Genomic DNA, 20331 nt, shown 5'->3' on the forward strand with positions numbered 1-20331 from the left:
TTAGTATTTTACCTATTATGAAACACTAATAATAGATCACTAACTACGGTTAAGGATGAGACTTGAGTCAAACTTTCTGGGCTGAAATTCTAGTTCTGCCATTTATTAACTCTATGTCTTCTCTGTGCTTCCACTTGCTCACCTGTTAAGTGGCATAAGAATAGTATCTGTTTTATAGGGTTGTGAGGACTGAGTTAATCCACCTAAAGCATTTAAAACAGTGCCTAGCACAACACTCAATAAATGTCTGTTGTAATTTTGTTATTATTTAACAATGCAGAAAATGAAGAGAACTTTACAATACTTACAAGTAAAGTAAAAAGCATAAAGTAAAAAGACTGACAATTTACCAGGTTGTGATTTTTCCAAATTATTATTATTTTTTTAAATATTTTTTTTTATTTATTTGACAGATAGAGATCACAAGTAGACAGAGAAGCAGGCAGAGAGAGAGAGGAAGGGAAGCAGGCTCCCTGCTGAGCAGAGCCCCCAATGTGTGGCTCAATCCCAGGACCCTGGGACCATGACCCGAGCTGAAGGCAGAGGCTTTAACCCACTAAGCCACCCAGGCACCCCAAGATTTTTCCAAATTATTGAATGATTACTTCAAGACTTCGGACTAAGAACAACACCTACTTTATTGTTCCTTTGACATAGCTCACCTTATCTCTAGTACAAATACACTTCCCATTCTCTACTTCACAGACACGGGCAAATTTAATAAAGCGCTTGTAGTCAAAATTATTTTGAATTCCAAGATGATGGCAGTCCCTGGAAAGATTCCAAAGCAGAGAGATGAAATTCTTCAACGAGGAAACTGTACCTTAAGTATTAACCCTGAATGTACACAATAATTTCATTTTTTATTTAAATAAAAATAAAACATATTTAAATGATATAAGGATTTTAACCAATTTTTCTGAAATGTTCAGTGCATACCTGGCAAAATAATCCCATTTGTCCACATCAATGCCAGTTCTTTTATTGGCCACTATCTCATAAAGGAAGCTTTTCTCTTTAGGACGCCCTTTATATGGCCACTGGAAGACAAGAAAACTCACCATCGTTTTAGCATACGAACCGTATCTATTTACAAGCAAAGCAAACCAACTGTATTAACCTAAAAATTATAAACAGATACTTGAATGGGAATGCGAGATAACTTAGAAGGTTTTACTTTTTCCTTCTTCCACCTAATTCCTAAACTAGTAGAAAAAGGAAAAGAAATGCTAAGGTATGTGATATCCTGTTAATACTAAACCTTGTGCCATTGAAAGGATCCTAACTCATTGCATTTCTTTCTTTTTTTTTTTTTTAAGATTTTCATTTATTTATTTGACAGACAGAGATCACAAGTAGGCAGAGGCAGGCAGAGAGAGAGGAGGAAGCAGACTCCCCGCAGAGCAGAGAGCCCGATGTGGGGCTCGATCCCAGGACCCTGGGATCATGACCCGAGCGGAAGGCAGAAGCTTTAACCCACTGAGCCACCCAGGTGCCCCTCATTGCATTTCTGATAACCAACATCTTTCTTCTTTTCTTGGCTTGAAAGTTTCTTTAAAATACAAAATTTAATTATAAATTGGTAAGAATGTCCCTCATATGCTAATGCTTAAATTCATGCATGAAAATAGTATTATCAAAGTAGTTACACATCTAGTCTAAATGAAATGATCCAGCCCCATGAGCCCCCACATCATGCTCCCTGCTCAGCACAGAGACTGCTATTCCCACTCCCTCTGCAGCTCCCCCTGCTGATGTGCTCTCTCTATCAAATAAATAAAATCTTTAAAAAAAAAAGAATTTTTGAAGCTCCCATATTTTGGAAATAGAATATTTGCTTCAAAATCCAGCTCTTCATCTTACATTTTACAAATAGATTTGTATATACTCACTGAAAAAAACTTAAACTCAGAGGGAAATTATTTTTCAACTTATTTTTTATTATTTATTTTTAAAAGTATTTTATTTATTTATTTGAGAGAGAGAGCAAGCATGAGCAGGAGGGGGAAGAGGAAGAAGCAGACTCCCTGCTGAGCAGGAAGCTTGATCCCAGAACCCTGGGATCATGACCTAGGCGGAAGGCAGATGCTTAACCAACTGGGCCACCCAGGCACCCCATTTAGCTATCTCTCTATCTAAGGGGGGAGGGGCAGATGGAGAAGGAGAGACAGAATCCCAAGTAGGCTCCATGCCCAGCTCAGAGTCTGACCTGGGCTGAATCTCATGACCCTGAGATCATGACCTGAGCCTAAACCAAGAGTTGGACACTTAATCAACCAAGCCATCCAGTCGTTAAGTGTCTGCCTTTGACTCAAGTCATGATCCCAGGGTCCTGGGATTGAGCCCTATATCAGGCTCCCTGCTTGGCGGGAAGCTTGCTTCTCTCTCTCCTACTCCCCCTGCTTGTGTTCCCTCTTTCATTGTCTCTCTGTCAAATAAATGGATAAAATCTTTAAAAACAACAACAGCAGGGGCGCCTGGGTGGCTCAGTGGATTAAGCCACTGCCTTCGGCTCAGGTCATGATCTCAGGGTCCTGGGATCGAGCCCCGCATCGGGCTCTCTGCTCCGAAGGGAGCCTTCTTCCTCCTCTCTCTCTTCCTGCCTCTCTGCCTACTTGTGATCTCTCTCTCTGTCAAATAAATAAATAAAATCTTAAAAAAAAAAATAATCTTTAAAAAAAAAAAACAGCAAAAACAAACAAACAAAGAAAAAACAAGCCACCCAGGTGCCCCTCAGCTTCTTTTTAATTAAAACAAACAAAAAAACCTAAACTTTCCTTTGAACTATTTAACTTTTTTTCTAGTTCTTCATATATCTAAATATTTCAGATGTGATTTCTTTTTAAAATATTTTATTTATTTATTTGACAGACAGAGGTCATAAATAGGCAGAGAGGCAGGCAGAGAGAGAGGGGGAAGGAGGCTCCCCCTGAGCAGAGAGCCCGATGGGGCTCGATCCCAGGACCCTGGGATCATGACCTGAGCCGAAGGCAGAGGCTTTAACCCACTGAGCCACCCAGGCGCCCAAGATGCTATTTTTTTATAATTTTATTTTTTTCTCTTCTTTTTAAATTTCCTTTTCTGAGCTCTGCCCCCTCTTATCCTTTCCTCCCCCCACTTCCCATTCCCTCCCATCTTTTCCCCCAGCACTCAAACATGTTAATTTTAATGGGGAAACAAGACACACACCTCTACATTTTCCAAACATTACTTCTAGCTCCTATATAGAATACTGCATATATAATCACCAAAAAATATTTACACATGTATTTTAACTTGGGGGGGGGTAACTTCTAAAGATCTCAGTTAAGAGATTAAAAAAATAGATAAGCCTTTCATTTTTTTGTATTAAAGAGTAGAAACATATAATGTATTTTATCACTTAGTCTCCCTAAAATAGCCAAATATCTCTTTTCAAATAGCTCTGAAGGAAACTAGGAAAGACTAGATGGGAAACACAGTCAATTCAAATTAAGTGATACAAAAACTTACCGAAGAACCTTTGATTGGTGATTCAAGTGGTCCTGTAATTTGTTCCTTGATAAAGCAAATGTCTTCTTCAGGGACAAGACCGTAGTATTTCATAACCTTTTTGAGTCCATTAGAATTAATGAGGTGCTCAAACATCATCACTGAGCCCTGTTCATGCTAAGAAAAGTCAACACAATATGGTCTGTTATAGAATCCAGTGCATTAGGGACTCCAGATAATCCAAATTATTCTTGATTCCAGGTAATTCAAAGATAAATTTCTACTACATGTTAATTAGCTTTCGACTACTGTCTTGCAGATATATTTTTTTTAAAGTAGGCTACACACCCAGCATGGAGCCCAATTCGGGGCTTTAACTCATGATCCTGAGATCCAGACTTGAGCTGAGAGCAAGAGTCAGATGCCTAACCAGCTGAGCACCCAGGCACCCCTTGCAGATATTTTTAAAAACCTGTCAAATTTGTCTGTATTTTACTAGCTTATAAACATTTACATATCATGTTCCTTATTATTTCATAAATATATTTAATATGGGGCACCTGGGTGGCTCAGTCAATTAAGCATCTGCCTTCGGCTGAGGTCATGATCACAGGGTCCTGGGATAGAACCCCTCTTCAGGCTCCTTGATCAACGAAGAGCCTGCTTCTCCCTCTGCCTGCCTGCCTGCTGCTTCCCTGCTTGTGCACTTGCTCTCTCTCTCTCTCACTCTGTCAAATAAATAAAATCTTTAAAAGAAAAGTAATAAATATATTTAATGAGATATAATCATTTACAGTACAGAAGTACTGCACAGTATGATACAGAAGAACATTATCCAGTCACACAGTAGAATCCTGCTTGAATGAGCATCACTATAAAATTCAGTTCAGTTCAGGGGCCTGGCTGGCTGGCTGAATTGGTGGAGCAATCTCGATCTTGGGTTGTGAGTTCAACCCCAACAGGGGGTATGATGCCTACTTGAAATAAAATTTAAAATTTCGGGACTCCTGAGTGGCTCAATTGGTTGGCCGACTGCCTTCGGCTCAGGTCATGATCCCAGAGTCCCAGAATCGAATCCCACATCAGGCTCCCAGCTCCACAGGGAGTCTGCTTCTCCCTCTGACCTTCTCCTCGCTCATGCTCTCTCTCACTGTCTCGCTCTCAAGTAAGTAAAATCTTTTAAAAAAAATTAAAAATTTCAAAAAAGGGGTGTCTGGGTGGCTCAGTGTGTTAAGCTTCTGCCTTCGGCTCAGGTCATGATCTCAGGGTCCTGGGATCAAGTCCCGCACTGGGCTCTCTGCTCGGCAGGGAGCTTGCTTCCTCCTCTCTCTCTGCCTGCCTCTCTGCCTACTTGTGATCTCTCTCTCTCTGTGACATATAAATAAATAAAATCTTAAAAAAATTTTTTTTCCAGGGGCGCCTGGGTGGCTCAGCGGGTTAAAGCCTCTGCCTTCAGCTCAGGTCATGATCCCAGGGTCCTGGGATCGAGCCCCGCATCGGGCTCTCTGCTTGGCTGGGAGCCTGCTTCCTCCTCTCTCTCTCTCTGCCTGCCTCTCTGCCTACTTGTAATCTCTATCTGTCAAATAAATAAATCTTTAAAAAAAAAAAAAAAAAAAGAGAGAAAAAAAAAAAATTTTTTTCCAAAAAAAAAAAAAAAATCAGCTCTTATTGTTTCACCAACCTTGAAACATCAAGTTACAAATTCTGTTAGCACTTCCATCTAGTGGCAAAATGGGGTAACTGCAAATTTGCCAGTAAAAACAAAAAGTGTTTTGGAGCTCTGAGGTCAACATCTACGTGGGAATCCTGAACTAGCCTCTTTCTATTCCTCTGTCTCTGCGCACTCACTCATAACTATAAAGATCAAATGATCCCCTGAAGACATTGGTGCCATCACAGGTCTTACCAAAAACTGATTCAATATGAAAACAAAACACCTGAATGGACCTATAACTATTTTTTTTAAATGAATAAGATGCATATTAATTATAAAGATAAAAAACAGTTAAAGTTTATAGTGGAGAAATCTGGTAAACATTGCCTTAATCAAATGATCAAAGTTAGTATCAACAGCAATGTGCTAAACAGATTTTATGTGCCTCTGATGTGAAATACTAAGAAGATAGAATGTGGCATTCTACTGAAAATACATAGTCTGACAGTATGCATCAGAAAACTGCAAACATCCCAAACTGACAAATTAAGGGACATTCCAGAAACAACTCAACTGTACTCTTCAAAAATAACAAGGTTGTAAAAGATAAAGACTGAAGACTTATTCCAGATCAAAAGGAGAGTAAAGAGAAATCACAACTAAGTAGTATGTATGGATCAGGGAGGAGGGAAAAAAGTTTTCTTCCTCCTTTTCTATATGGACAATTGGTACAATTTGAAAGGAAGTAAAAATTAGATAATAGTATAGCACCAATATTAATTTTCTGATTTTGGTACTTGTACTGGGGTTATGTAAAAGAAATGTTCTCGTTTTTAGGAAATACCCACTGAAGTATTTAGGAATAAAGGGGTTTGTGTACAACTTACTTTCAAATGGTTCAGAAAAAAAATATTACTTGCTAAAAGATTTTTATTAAGTAATCTCTACACCCCATATGGGGCTCAGAATCATAAGCCAGAGATCAAGAGTCCCATGCTCCACTGACTGAGTCAGCCAGATACCCCCCAAAAATGTATATATTACATAAAAATTTAAGTCCCCCAAAGATAGTATGGACAAGAGCAAGGAAAATTATAAGCAACTCAGGAGTAAATATAACAAAAGATGTATAAAGTCTTTATGGAGAAAATTATAAAATTTATAATAGAAAAGGGCCAAAGATACTCAATAAAAGAACAGGGTGTGAACAATTGCCCTACCAACTATCAAGACTTATTATAAAGTAATAGTAATTAAGAAAGTGTGGAATGGGACACCTGGGTGAGTCAGTGGTTGTGTGTCTGACTCATGATTTCAGCTTGGGGGTGATCTTGGGGTCATGGGACTGAGCCCCATGTTGGGCTCCCTACTCAGTGTGGAGTCTGTTTGGGATTCTGTCTCTCTCTTCCTCTGCCCCTCCCCTGCTCCCGTGCTCTCTCTCTCAAATAAATAATAAATCTTTAAAAGGATAAATATAAAAATAAAAGAACAAAAATAAATAAATAGGGGTGCCTGGGTGGCTCACTCAGGTAGACATCTGACTATTGGTTTTAACTTTGGTCATGATCTTGTGGGTCATGGAATCTGCTCTCAGTAAAGGGGTCTGCTTGGGGACTCTCTCTCTCTGCCCCTTCCTCCACTCTCTCTCTCTCTCTCAAAATAAATAAATCCTTTTTTTTTTAATATTTTATTTATTTGACAGAGAGAAATCACAACTAGGAAGAGAGGCACGCAGAGAGAGAGGAGGAAGCAGGCTCCCTGCGGAGCAGAGAGCCTCATGACCCAAGCCAAAGGCAGAGGCTTTAACCCACTGAGCCACCCAGGTGCCCCTCAAAATAAATAAATCTTAAAAAAAAAAAAAACATAAAAATAAATAGAATCCTAAAGTGAAAAGCCAAACATTTTTTTAAATTTAATTTTTAGAAGTTTATTTATTTACGTAATCTTCACACCCGATGTGGGGCTTGAACTCACAACCATAAGATCAAGAGCTGCATACTCTAGTGACTGAGCCAGCCACCCAGGCAGCCCTGAAAGGCCAAAAAAAAATTTTTTTTTGGAAGGTGTACGTATTTATTTCAGAGACAGAGCACAAGTGGGAGGAGCAGAAGGAAAGAGAATCTCAAGCAGACTCGGTGCCAAGCAAGGAGCCCCACCTTGGTCTTGATTCCATGACCCGGAAATCAGGGTCTGAGCTGAAACCAAGAGTCAGACCCTAACTGACTGTGCCATCCAAACACCCCTATTTATTTATTTTTATTCTTTTTGTTGTTGTTATTTAAGATTTTATTTTTTTATTTTACAGAAAGAGAGACAGAGAGAGAAAAATACAAAGTCTTTCAAATATGAAGACTTGGAAATCAGGGTACCTTGATCTCAGGGTTCTGAGCTCAAGCCCCATGTTGGGTGTGGAGCCTACTTTAAAAAATAAATACAAAGACTTGCAAATGGCTGAATAGATCCTATTTAGATCAGTCTTGCTGAAGAAAACAACTATTAAGTCTGGACAACTTCCTACAGGTACTGGCCAGTGACCAAAAGTGAACAGATGTGAGAAGGAAGTTAACACTTGGAAGAAAAAAGCCTTGGGCAACATGCCAGTTCTTTCATGGCCTGTAGCATGAGGTCCCAAGGCACCAAAACTTCAGAGAAACTACCTATCTTAGTTGAAGAACTAGAATACTTCATCAGAATTTAAAATTTGTTTCTTTAAAATTTGTTTCTCAAAAAGCACCGTTAGAAAAAATGAGTTGGCAAGTTCCAGACAGGAGAAAAATCTTCACAATTTATATAACTATTATACATATATATATATATATATATATATATAAAATACACACGATTATATAATATAGTTAAGTCATATACATATATATAGAATTACTCAAATCAACAATTAAAAAGCAAACAATAATATTTTTAAATGGGCTAATGTTGAATGAACTCTTCATGAAAGATATATCAAGAAAGCACAGGAGTACCTGGGTGGCTCAGTTGGTTAAACGTCTGCCTTCGGCTCAGGTCATGATCTCAGAAGTCTGGGATTGAGCCCCACATCAGGCTCCTTGCTCAGCAGGAGCTTGCTTCTCCCTCTCTTCCCCATTTGTGCTCTCTCTTGTTATCTATCACTATCTGTCTCTCTCTCTCAAATAAATAAATAAAATCTTTTAAAAAAATAACTACAGGAAATAGTATTCAATGTATATCAAAGAATGTCTATTTTTAAAAAACCCAAACAAACCAAAAACCCCCACCTAAACCCCATAAAACACCACTGACACTTATTAGGCATATCTAAAAAACCAAATGTTAATGAGGCTACAGAACAGGAAATCTCCCACACCTCTGACAGAGCATAACATGGTACAGTATAGGAGAGGTTGAGGAGTTTCTTACAAAGCAAACATGCATCTACTTTATGATCTGGTACTTGTAGGCATTTTACCTAAAATAAATGAAGACATTTTCCATGAAAATCATGTACAGTGATGTGTATAGAAACCTCATTTGTAATAGTCAAAAAGTGAAAACAACCCAAATTCTATCAAAGGGAAAAAGGATAACCCAATCACAACTTACCCATGCAATGGAATATTAACTCAGCAATAAGCAGGGATTAATAGGTGATGCACGCAACATGAAGGAAACTCGCAATCATCATGTTGTGTGTGAATAAAAGCAAGGCACAAGAGAGTATCTATGAAATGATTCTACTAATATTAAATCTAAGAACAGGCAAAGCTAAGCTATGTTTATAAAAATCCAGATGAGGGAGAAACAGGCATTGAGGGAATTTCCTCAAGAAGGCATAAGGGAATTTCCCAAGAAGATGAAGACATTCCATATCTTGACTTGGGTAGTGGTATGTGGGTGTATACAACCGCCCAAATTCACTGAACCAGGGTCTCGGACTGGCTCAGTCAGTGGAGTGTGCGACTCTTGATCTTGGGGTTATAAGTTTGAGCCCCATGTTAGGTGTAGAGATGTCTTAAAATAAACAAACAAACTTAAAAAAATTTTACTGAACTGTACACTTAAGATCAGTACAACTTACTATATGTGAATATAGTTTTTTTCTTTCTTTAAAAGAAAAAAAAAATAGGGGCACCTGGTTGGCCCAGTTGGTGAAGCATGTGACTCTTGATCTCGGGATCAAAAGTTCAAGCCCCACATTGGGGGTGTAGATGTTACTTAAGAAAAGTAAAACATTTTTTAAAAAGAAAGAAAATAGAGGTTGACATGGAAGAACCAACCATTCAGCATATAGTAATATCCTTTTTTATTCCAGGTTCCAGAAATATAATGTGGCAAAAAATGGAAGCCAGCATACATCACTTTTCAAAAACTGATTCCAAAGACATGGGTCAGCCACCTGCATATCCTTAATAATAAAATAGTTCAGTTAATATAAACTTGAATGGTTTATATTAATATATATTAGTGTTAATATATATTAATATTAATGGATGAAACTTGCCTGGTATCGGCTACTTCATGATAAAGAAAAAGTAAGTTAAAAAGGAGCTGACCTTTTATTTAATTTTTTCAACAGTGTGATAGAACAATAAGAGCATTAAATTAGCAGCTAGAGGGACAACTGGGTGGCTCAGGCAGTTAAGCATCAGCCTTTGGCTCAGGTCATGATCTTGGGGTCCTGGGACTGAACCCCGAGTTTCCTGCTCAGCAGGGAGTATGCTTCTCCCTGTCCCTCTGCACCTCCACCCCACTTGTGGTCTGTGTTTGTCTCTCTCATATAAATAAATAAAATCTTTTTTAAAAAATTAGCAGCTAGGGGCTCCTGGGTGGCTCTGTGGGTTGAGCCTCTGCCTTCAGCTCAGGTCATGATCTCAGGGTCCTGGGATCGAGCCCAGCACCAGGCTCGCTGCTCAGCAGGGAGCCTGTTTCCGACACTCTCTCTGCCTATTGGTGATCTCTCTCTCTCTCTGTGTCAAATAAATAAATAAAATTTTTTTAAAAATTAGCAGCTAGAAAACCTGGTTTTCTAGTGCTGGCTCTACCATTTAAAAGCTTTGTGATTTTTTAAAAATATATTTATTTATTTATTTGAGAGAGAGAGAGAAAGAGAGAGAGCATGTGAGCCAGGGGAAGAAGCAGAAGGAGAGGAAATAGACTCCACCCGCAGCAAAGGGGCAAAATCTCACCACGAAGAGATCATGATCTGAGCCAAAACCAAGAGTCGTTCACTTAACTGAGTAGCACCCAGGTGCCCCAAGCTTTGTGATTGTTTTGTATATCAGTACACCTTTGTGAGCTTCAAGTTCCTTTACACTTATAAAAATGTAGATAATGGGGGTGCCTGGGTGGCTCAGTGTGTTTAGCCTCTGCCTTTGGCTCGGGTCGTGATCTCAGGGTCCTGGTATCGAGCCCCACAACAGGCTCTCTGCTCAGCAGGGAGCCTGCTTCCTCCTCTCTCTCTGCCTGCCTCTCTGCCTCCTTGTGATCTCTCTCTCTCTGTGTCAAATAAATAAATAAAATCTTTAAAATAAATGTAGATAACGATTCCTTCCTTAAAGACTACTGGGAGATCAAATGAAATATATATACATAGATAGATAGATAGATCTGTATATATATATCTATGAGTATACTGTAATGGGGAAGTATACTATCACATAGCAGTGGTTGTTTGAATATAGTACTACGTACCGTCCATTTCACATCTGGGCGAGCAAGTGGAATAAATCTTCCATCAAACATATGTGAAAATGGCCCATGACCTTAAAAACAAAAGCAGCCTTAGAACAAGGAAACTGTTTTTAAGCTGGTAAAAGATGAATCTAACTTGAAAACCATGGAAATTAATAATCTATAAGTACATCACAAAATACGACAAATAAATCCTCCCTTCCTATTTTTTTTTTAAAGATTTATTTATTTATTTATTTGACAGAGATTACAAGTAGGCAGAGAGGCAGGCAGAGAGAGAGAGGAGGAAGCAGGCTCCCTGCCGAGCAGAGAGCCCGATGCGGGGCTCGATCCCAGAACCCTTGGATCATGACCTGAGCCGAAGGCAGAGGCTTTAACCCACTGAGCCACCCAGGCGCCCCTCCCTTCCTATTTCTTAAAACAAGAGAACAGGAAATAAAACCACACAGGAAAGTAAGCTGTCCATGGAAGGGTCTCTGAGTCATCAGAGCTTAAATAATTCTGATGAAAGGATAGTTTTTGTGTAACTTAAAGGAATGTTAAGGAAAAAACTGGCATCTTCAGATTGAATATATTAGAATAGCCATTTTAAGGGTGCCTGGGTGGCTCAGTGGGTTAAGCCTCTGCCTTTGGCTCCGGTCATGATCTCAGGGTCCTGGGATCGAGCCCCACATCGGGCTCTCTGCTCAGCAGGGAGCCTGCTTCCCCCTCTCTCTCTGCCTGCCTCTCTGCCTACTTGTGATCTCTCTCTGTCATATAAATAAATAAAATCTTAAAAAAAAAAAAGAATAGCCATTTTAAGACAATCCACTTGGGTGCAGGAAGAAAATAATATAACTTTATTTTTCTACTCATCCTTTTAAAAGGGATCTCTTTTCATGTAAATTTTATAATGTACTTAATATATTTTATAGAAATATACACACTCAGATTTTTACTGCTTATGTGGGCAACCAAAAGTAGAGCTCACTAGTTACCTTATTTATAAGTGATGTTTAATATTCCACTCATTTAATAATATGAAACTCTGTTGACACACAACTCTGTATTATCAGAATTTCTGAAATGGGTTACTTGGCGGAAGAGGGACTCTACCTGGACCAGGCCAGGGCCTTTCTGCAAATCACAGTCTACAAAAAGCCTCATGAATGCAGTGCTCAGAGTCCGAGGGACTGGCAAAGTTTTCCCAATGATATCCTCTCAAAATACCTAGATCTGTTAATTTATCATCTAGGAGTGTTACTGGTCTACTGAAATCTCCAAGCTAAAGAGAGTGCCCTACTCCTTTAAGAATCCGGCTGTTTGAAAGACTGAGACCTCCTTTTCTCTGCCCTGAGGGCACACATAAACTCTTAGGCTCCTCCAATAGGGTAGGAATAAATTACAAAGATAAGGGGTGTAAAAACTCCTATAACAAAAGAGGACAATCTCTTTTCTCTTTCTTTGTCAAAGAAGGATGATACTCTTCTACTTGGATTTACGTGGTCCAGGACCTCACCTGGGTCAGAGAAGAAAAGCAGTTCTCTAAATCTGTTGTTAATCCGCTAGCACAGTGGCACCTGGGTGGCTCAATGGGTTAAAGCCTCTGCCTTCAGCTCAGGTCATGATCCCAGGAACTGAGACCTGCATGGGGCTGGGGGGGTCTCTGCTCAGCGGAGAGCCTGCTTCCCCCTCTCTCTCTGCCTGCCTCTCTGCCTACTTGTGATCTCTCCTGTCAAATAAATAAAATCTTAAAAAAAAAAAACTGCTAGCGCAGATTATGTATTCTAGATATGACTAGAATGGATTTGATAAAGTAACTGAAAGATAATGGCAATTTTTTAACAGGGAGAATAAAACAAAGATAATACAGCCTCCTAAACACAGTAGTCAAAAAATCTCACTATCAGAAAGTCCTTTCATATAACTTGTAGCAAAGATGTGTAATGTGGGAAATACACTGAAAGACTACACAACAACAAAAAGTAGCAATGCTTTGGGGTTATGAATCACTCCAGGAAGAAGCAATGGCACATTTAGATTAATGTTAACTGCAGAATTAAAACACAATTTTCATATATCTTTTGGCTAATTGGATTTTTAAATTTCAAATTACGTGAACAGCTTTCGTTCTTTGTACAGCATACCGAGATCATGACAAAGGCCAGCAATCTGAACACAGAGCACATCCCGTTCACTTATCTGCAGCTCTGGTTGTTTCTCCCGCAGTGCACGAACCAGACATCCTGCTAGATACCCTACACTGCAGAGTAAGCAAAACAAAAAAGCAATATAAAGTCACTCTTCCGTTTGAAAGATGATACTATTAGACCTCAAGAAATTTAACATGTTTCTCAAATGTTCTAATGTATCTCTACAACAAGTTAACAGAGTAGTCAAGTAGTCTGTTTCAGAACTAAGCAAAAACACACAAACAGAATCCCCAAAGCAGGACCTCTTAGCTCACAATCAATAATCGCTAGGGAAATGCAACATCAAAACCACAATGAGATACCACCCTCACATGCATTAGAAAGGCTATTATAAAACCAAACCAAACCAAACCCCCAAAAAACAAAATAACAAATGTTGGCTAGGACAAGGAGAAATTAGAACCCTTATACACTATTGTTGGGAATGTATAATGGCGCAGCCACTATGAAAAACAATATGGTGGCTGCTCAAAAAATTAAAAATAGAATTATCATATGATCTAGCAGTATGTAGCCAAAACACTGAAAGCAGGGTCTCAAAGAGATATATGCACACCCATGTTCACAGCAACACTATTCACAATAACCAGAGGTGGAAGCAACCTGAGTGTCCACTCACAAATAAAGGGATAAACAAAATATGGTATAAGCATATAACTGAGTATTATCATCTTAAAAAGGAAAGAAATTCTCACATATGCTCCAGCATAGGTGAACTTTGAGAAAATTATGCTAACTGAATGGAGCCAGTCACAAAAAGACAAATATTCTAGGATATTACTTATATGAGGTACCTAGAGTAGTTAAATTCAAAGAAACAGAATTAGAATGGTAATGACTGGGGGCTAGAAGGAGAGGAGAATGGGGGATTGTTATTTAATGGATATAGAGTTTCATAGGGCGCCTGGGTGGCTCAGTGGGTTAAAGCTTCTGCCTTCGGCTCGGGTCATGATCCCAGGGTCCGGATTGGATTGAGCCCTGCATTGGGCTCTCTGCTCAGCAGGGAGCCTGCTTCCTCCTCTCTCTCTCTCTGCCTGCCTCTCTGCCTACTTGAAATCTCTGTCAAATAAATAAATAAAATCTTAAAAAATAAATAAATAAAATAATGGATATAGAGTTTCAGTTTTGCAAAATGAAAAGGTTCTGGAGTTTAGCTGAAGAATAATATAGATATATTTAACACTACTGAACTGTATACTTTCAAATGGTTTAGACGGTAAATTTTATATTCGGTGTATTTTATCACACACAAAAAATTTTTTTTCAAAGAAGCAGGACTTCTGGCTTTTTAATGTTTACAACATAGAGTGAAGATAAAGGGCTGACAAATGCTAAATGCACTTTTAGCACTTTCCCCCTGAAAGTAATTCCTGAGAATACAGTATCTTTCTTTTTCCCTTTAACTCTGAACTCCACGAAGTTAGAGACAATTGCTACCTTGTTGGTTTGGTAGGGCCTAGTGAGTTTTCAATAAATATGTGTTGATGAATGAATGCACATTTGAGTAGACACTTGTGATCTTGCTATTAAAAACACTTTAAAAAAAAACCCACAAAAGACAAGAAACACTTTAAAACAAAACGAAGTAAAACGGTGTGAATACTTCATGAAACCTAGAACTGTCCAGTCCTTCCCAGCAGAGCCCATGTTCTCCAGGCTCCAGATTTTACGATGGAAAAGCAGACCAAATTCTCAACTTAGTTGTATGTAACAGAGGTGTCACCGTCTCAAAGCCTGTGAATATTTTTCTGATCTATAAGTTTCCTGATAGGTGAAGAAAATCATCTGCTTTCAAAGGCAATTCTATACAAGACTAAACAGGAAAGTTAAATAATCAAACTTACAAAGTTAGTCATATCAGTAACCGACCCTGTTGGGTTTTAAATATTTCAACACAAATACATCATCCAAATGACCTGTCAATAGACAGTTTGATTATCTTTCCAGTAAAGATCTGAATTGGCTTATAACAATACATAAACAGAATATTGCAAGGTAAATCAAAGCCGCAATTTTCTTATCAACAAAATATGGGTGTTATTACCATTTTGTAAAACAAAAGATGAGATGACTGGAAAAAAAACAAAAACAAAAACAAAAGATGAGATGAGACAGAAATTTCATGTGATAAGGTGCTTAATAACTGTAAATTCCCCATTAACTGCCTTCTTACCCTAGACTGTGCTCAAATCGATTGTGCGAAGCACCTGGAAAAATGTAGTAACTGCCTCCCAACTGTTTGATATATCGAAGCCGCTGAAATTGAGGTGTGTCAATGATTCGGATAAGGAGAGGGTGAAGTTCAATGTGGCCATGGATAGGATCATTAATTACCTAGAAAATTATGTTTAAATTAGTATCAGTAACAACATGTAAGTCCAACTAAAATTTTTGTGCAACCATTCCTACCTACAGTGCACAAAGCTATTCAATTGTTCTCAAGTAAGAACATTACTACAGGCAACAATAAAATATTAATATCATTACCTTACTATCAGACAGATCAAGTATATTAGATCAGGGTATATTTTTACTTCTTCTTAATGGATTCTAATAATAGAAAGATTAGGATTTCAATCTTTTCATTTTGATTTGATTAACCTTTAATAAGTTAGTCTTGTATTCAAGTTCAACATACTTACTTAACACACTCATTCAGATCATAAAAGCCATATTGCCATAGGCAATGTGTATATTTTCTCCCCTAAATGTATCTATATACTACTTATTAGGGAGAGAGGGAGGAAGAGAGGAAGAGAGAAAACTTCCTATCATATACATAAGAAATCTGAGGCAGGAAAATAAAATTCTATATACTTAATATTACTCAGAAATACTTATATTTAGTAAAAATAAATTTTACAATTATTTTTACTCTAAGTTTAAACAAGGTTAAACATGGGTCAAGATTTAATGCCTCTCTATATTTTCTAAATAAAGATAACTTCTTAGGGCACCTGGGTGGCTCCATCAGTTAAGCAACTGACTCTTGGTTTCGGCTCAGTCATGATCTCAGGGTAGTGAGATAGAGCTCTACGTCAGGCTGTGTGCTCAGCACAGAGTATGCTTAAGATTCTCTCTCTCGGGGGCCCTGGGTGGCTCAGTGGGTTAAAGCCTCTGCCTTCAGCTCAGGTCATGATCCCAGGGTCCTGGGATCGAGCCCTGCATCAGGCTCTCTGCTCAGCAGGGAGCCTTCTTCCTCCTCTCTCTCTCTGCCTGTCTCTCTGCCTACCTGTGATCTCTGTCTATCAAATAAATAAATAAAATCTTTAAAAAAAAAAAGGGAAAAGAAAGGTTTTAAGGGGTGCCTGGGTGACTCAGTCGTTAAATGTCTGCCTTCGGCTCAGGTCACGATTCCAGGGTCCTTGGATTGAGTCCTGTACGCGAACTCCCTGCTCAGTGGAGAGCCTGCTTCTCCCTCTCCCTCTTGCCCTGCTTGTGTTCCCTCTCTCACTGTCTCTCTCTGTCGAATAAATAAATAAAATCTTAAGAAAAATTAAAAAAAGATTCTCACTATCCCTCTCCCTTTGCCCTTCCCCCCAGTATATGTGTCCTCCCTCTCTTGCTATAAAGTAAATAAAATCTTAAATAATAAATAAAGATACTTATTTTTAACTATCCACAACTGCCTTTTATTTACTTATTTATTCATTTATAAGATTTTATTTATTTACTTGACAGAGATCACAAGTAGGCAAAGAGGCAGGCAGAGAGAGGAGGAAGCAGGCTCCCCGGTTCACGATATGAGCCAAAGGCAGAGGCTTTAACCCACTGAGCCACCCAGGCACCCCACCACAACTGCCTTTTAAAGAGAAAGATACAGGGTTAAAGCCTCTGCCTTCGGCTCAGGTCATGATCCCAGGGTCCTGGGATCGAGCCCCGCGTCGGGCTCTCTGCTCAGCAGGGAGCCTGCTTCCCTTCCTCTCTCTGGCTGCCTCTCTGCCTACCTGTGATCTCTGTCTGTCAAATAAATAAATAAAATCTTTAAGAAAAAAATAAAGAGAAAGATACAAAACCAAAAAAGGAATTTAATGAATGATCTAATTCATGATTTTCTTTTTTTTTTAATTCATGATTGTCAAACTGCTTCAAATTTTCCATGAAGTTTCTTAAAAATGTATGGAATTCTGTGAGGTGAAGGGCTTTGTATGTGTCATTTACTGCCATATTCTTAGAGCTCATTACATGGCATAGTGCCTGGCAAATAGTAGGAGCTCAAATATGTTTTATTTTTATTTTTTTTAAAGATTTTATTTGAGAGAGAGAACAAGTGGTTGGGAGGGCCAGAGAGAGAGAGAGAGAGAGAGAGAGAGAGAGGCTTCCCACTGAGCAGGGAGAGGGATGTGGAGCTTGATCCTAGGACCTGGAGATCATGACCTGAGCTGAAGGCAGGTGCTTAACCCAATGACTCACCCAGGCACCTCCTAAGTGTTTTAAATGACTACTGTTGGGCACCTGGGTGGCTCAGTCATTAAGTGTCTGCTTTTGATTCAGGTCATGTTTCCAGGGTCCTTGGATTGAGTCCCGCATAGGAGTCTCTTGCTCATCGGGCAGCCTGTTTCTCCCTCTCTCCCTACTTGTGTTCCCTCTCTCACTGTCTCTCTCTGTCAAATAAATAAAATCTTTAAAATAAATAAGTAAGGGGCGCCAGGGTGGCTCAGTGGGTTAAAACCTCTGCCTTCGGCTCAGATCATGATCCCAGGGTACTGGGATTGAGCCCCACATCAGGCTCTCTGTTCAGTGGGGAGCCTGCTTCCCCTTCCTCTCTCCCTTCCTCTCTCTCTGTCTACTTGTGATCTCTGTCTGTCAAATAAATAAATAAAATCTTTTTTAAAAAATTAAATAAATAAATAAAATCTTTTTAAAAATTTAAGATATCTTTAATAGCTTTAAAATAAAAAAATAAATAAATGACTACTATTGAGGCGGCTGGGTGGCTCAGTGGGTTGATTGTCTACCTCAGGTCATGATCCCAGAGTCCCAGGATCGAGCCCCACATCTGGTTCCCTGCTTAGCTCGGAGTCTGCTTCTCCCTCTCCCTCTGCTTCTCCCCCTGCTCGTACTCTTTATCACTTACATTCTCTCACACATAAATAAAATCTTTAAAAATAAATAAATAAATAAATAAATAAATACTGTTAAACTGTCATTGGAAATATACATATGTTAAGATGTTACTATAGTTCAAGTGTACCATGCCCGTACACAGAAATATATAAAATATGAATTAGAGAAGCTCAATGATGTAAAGAAGCTTAAAGGGGTCATCTGGTCCAACATCTGAAGATGCTGGTGATAAAGAAGTCATTTCCTTTAAAAATAGCTCAATTCAAGTTGCATACTGACAGCGTGAGTCAGGTAATGACTAAAATTTACAACTTTGTTAAACAATGTGTATGCATATTAACAAAGATGAGATTTATTTTATTTTTTTTAAGACGAGATTTATGGTTGATGATTGGTATTATATTTTTTCACCCTTCTCTATAAAGTCACTTTATTACCATAATACACTATACCAAGTTCAGTCACCTCTAATAATATACCAAGAATGATGTCAAAGTATCCCTGGAATAGAAGACACAGTCAATGTTGTTAAATTCAACCTTTGGATGTCCTTATCAGACAAGAAAATGTTCCAAAATCTTTAAAGATTTATGTATGTATGGGGGGGGGGCAGGCAGAGGGAGAGGGTGAGAGAGTACTAAGCAGACCCCACGCTAAGCTTTGAGCCCAAGTCTGGTCTTGATCTCACCACCCTGAGTCAAAACCAAGAGTCGGATGCTCAACCCAGGTGTCAAATCCCAAAATATTTAAATATATGACAAGCAGGAGGGCACCTGGGTGGCTCAGTGGGTTAAACCTCTGCCTTCGGTTCAGGTCATGATCCCAGGGTCCTGGAATCGAGCCCCGCATCGGGCTCTCTGCTTGGCAGGAAGCCTCTTTCCTCCTCTCTCTCTCTGCCTGCCTCTCTGCCTACTTGTGATCTCTGTCTCTCAAATAAATAAATAAAATCTTAAAAAAAAAAAAAAAAGATCGGAATGCCTGGGTGGCTCAGTCGGTTAAGCATCTGCCTTTGGCTCAGGTCATGATCCCAGTGTCCTGGGATTGAGTCCCACATAGGGCTCCTTGCTCTGCAGGGAGCCTGCTTCTCCCTCTGACTCTGCCTGCCACTCTGCCTGCCTGTACTCTCTCTCTCTCTGACAAATAAATAAATAAATAAAATCTTAAAAAAAAATCTGTAAAATGATTAAGTTCCTTTGATGCATTTTGACATGAAAAGTGTATATTATATGTTAAAAATGTTTTTCAGTGAGTTCTTTTTTTTTATTTTTATCTTTTCAATAGATTTTGTTTATCTGTTTGAGAGAGAGAGAGAGAATGCATGAGGGAAGGGATAGAAGGAAATGGAGAGAGTAGTCTCCATACTCTCATGACCCTAGGACCCTGAGACCATGACCTGAGCTGAAGACAGAGGCAGAGGCAGAGGCACCCCTAATTATGCTTTAAAAAAAAAAAAAAGATTTATTTATTTGAGAGAGAGAGAGCATGCGATCGTGCACACGAAAATGGGAGAGGGGCAAAGGGAAAGCAAGAACCTCTAGCAGCTCCACGTTGAGCATAAGCCCAACAGCAGGGCTTGATTTCATGACTGGAGACCATGAACTGAGCTAAATCAAGAGCCAGAGACTCTGGGGCGCCTGGGTGGCTTCAGTGGGTTAGGCCTCTGCCTTTGGCTCAGGTCATGATCTCAGGGTCCTGGGATCGAGCCCCACGTTGGGCTCTCCCCTCATCAGAGTGCCTGCTTTCCCCCCTCTCTCTGCCTGCCTCTCTGCCTGCTTGTGATCTCTCTCTGTCAGATAAATAAATAAAAAAGATCTCTCTCTGTCAGATTAATTAAAAAAAAAAAAAAAAAAAGAGCCACTGACTCAATGACTCAATGACTGAGCCACTCAGGTACCCCCATCTTTTTTTTTTTTTTAATGCAAGCTCTATGCCCAGTGTGGGGCCTGAACTCACGACCTGAGATCAAGAATTGCATGCAAAAAGACAAAAAGAGTCGCACGCCCTACAGACTGATAGACTGAGCCAGGCACCCCAATAATTATCCTTATAGTGGCTCTACTTCATTAATGAACTTTTAAATTTTTTAAAATTTTTTTAAATATTTTATTTATTTATTTGACAGACAGATCGCAAGCAAGCAGAGAGAGGCAGGCAGAGAGAGGAAGGGAAGCAGGGCTCCCCGCTGAGCAGAGAGCCCGATGAGGGGCTCCATCCCAGGACCCTGGGATCATGACTGAGCCAAAGGCAGAGGCTTTAACCCACTGAGGCACCCAGGCGCCC

At 39.3% G+C, this 20331-nt stretch overlaps 1 protein-coding gene across 1 annotated transcript in view; it reads right to left on the reverse strand.

Annotated features, from left to right (window-relative positions):
- SAMHD1 (SAM and HD domain containing deoxynucleoside triphosphate triphosphohydrolase 1) overlaps window positions 1-20331 on the reverse strand; it is a 58375-nt gene that overhangs the window by 23176 nt on the left and 14868 nt on the right. Inside the window, exons 4-9 of the mRNA XM_045980932.1 lie at window positions 15158-15318; window positions 12919-13034; window positions 10793-10863; window positions 3493-3648; window positions 940-1040; window positions 663-771 (exon numbers count right to left, since the gene is read on the reverse strand). Coding sequence (XP_045836888.1) covers window positions 663-771; window positions 940-1040; window positions 3493-3648; window positions 10793-10863; window positions 12919-13034; window positions 15158-15318 — 714 coding nt within the window. The remainder of the gene's footprint in view (window positions 1-662; window positions 772-939; window positions 1041-3492; window positions 3649-10792; window positions 10864-12918; window positions 13035-15157; window positions 15319-20331) is intronic.

The sequence above is a fragment of the Meles meles genome, chromosome 16 (assembly GCF_922984935.1).
Source record: "Meles meles chromosome 16, mMelMel3.1 paternal haplotype, whole genome shotgun sequence".
Taxonomy (NCBI): domain Eukaryota; kingdom Metazoa; phylum Chordata; class Mammalia; order Carnivora; family Mustelidae; genus Meles; species Meles meles.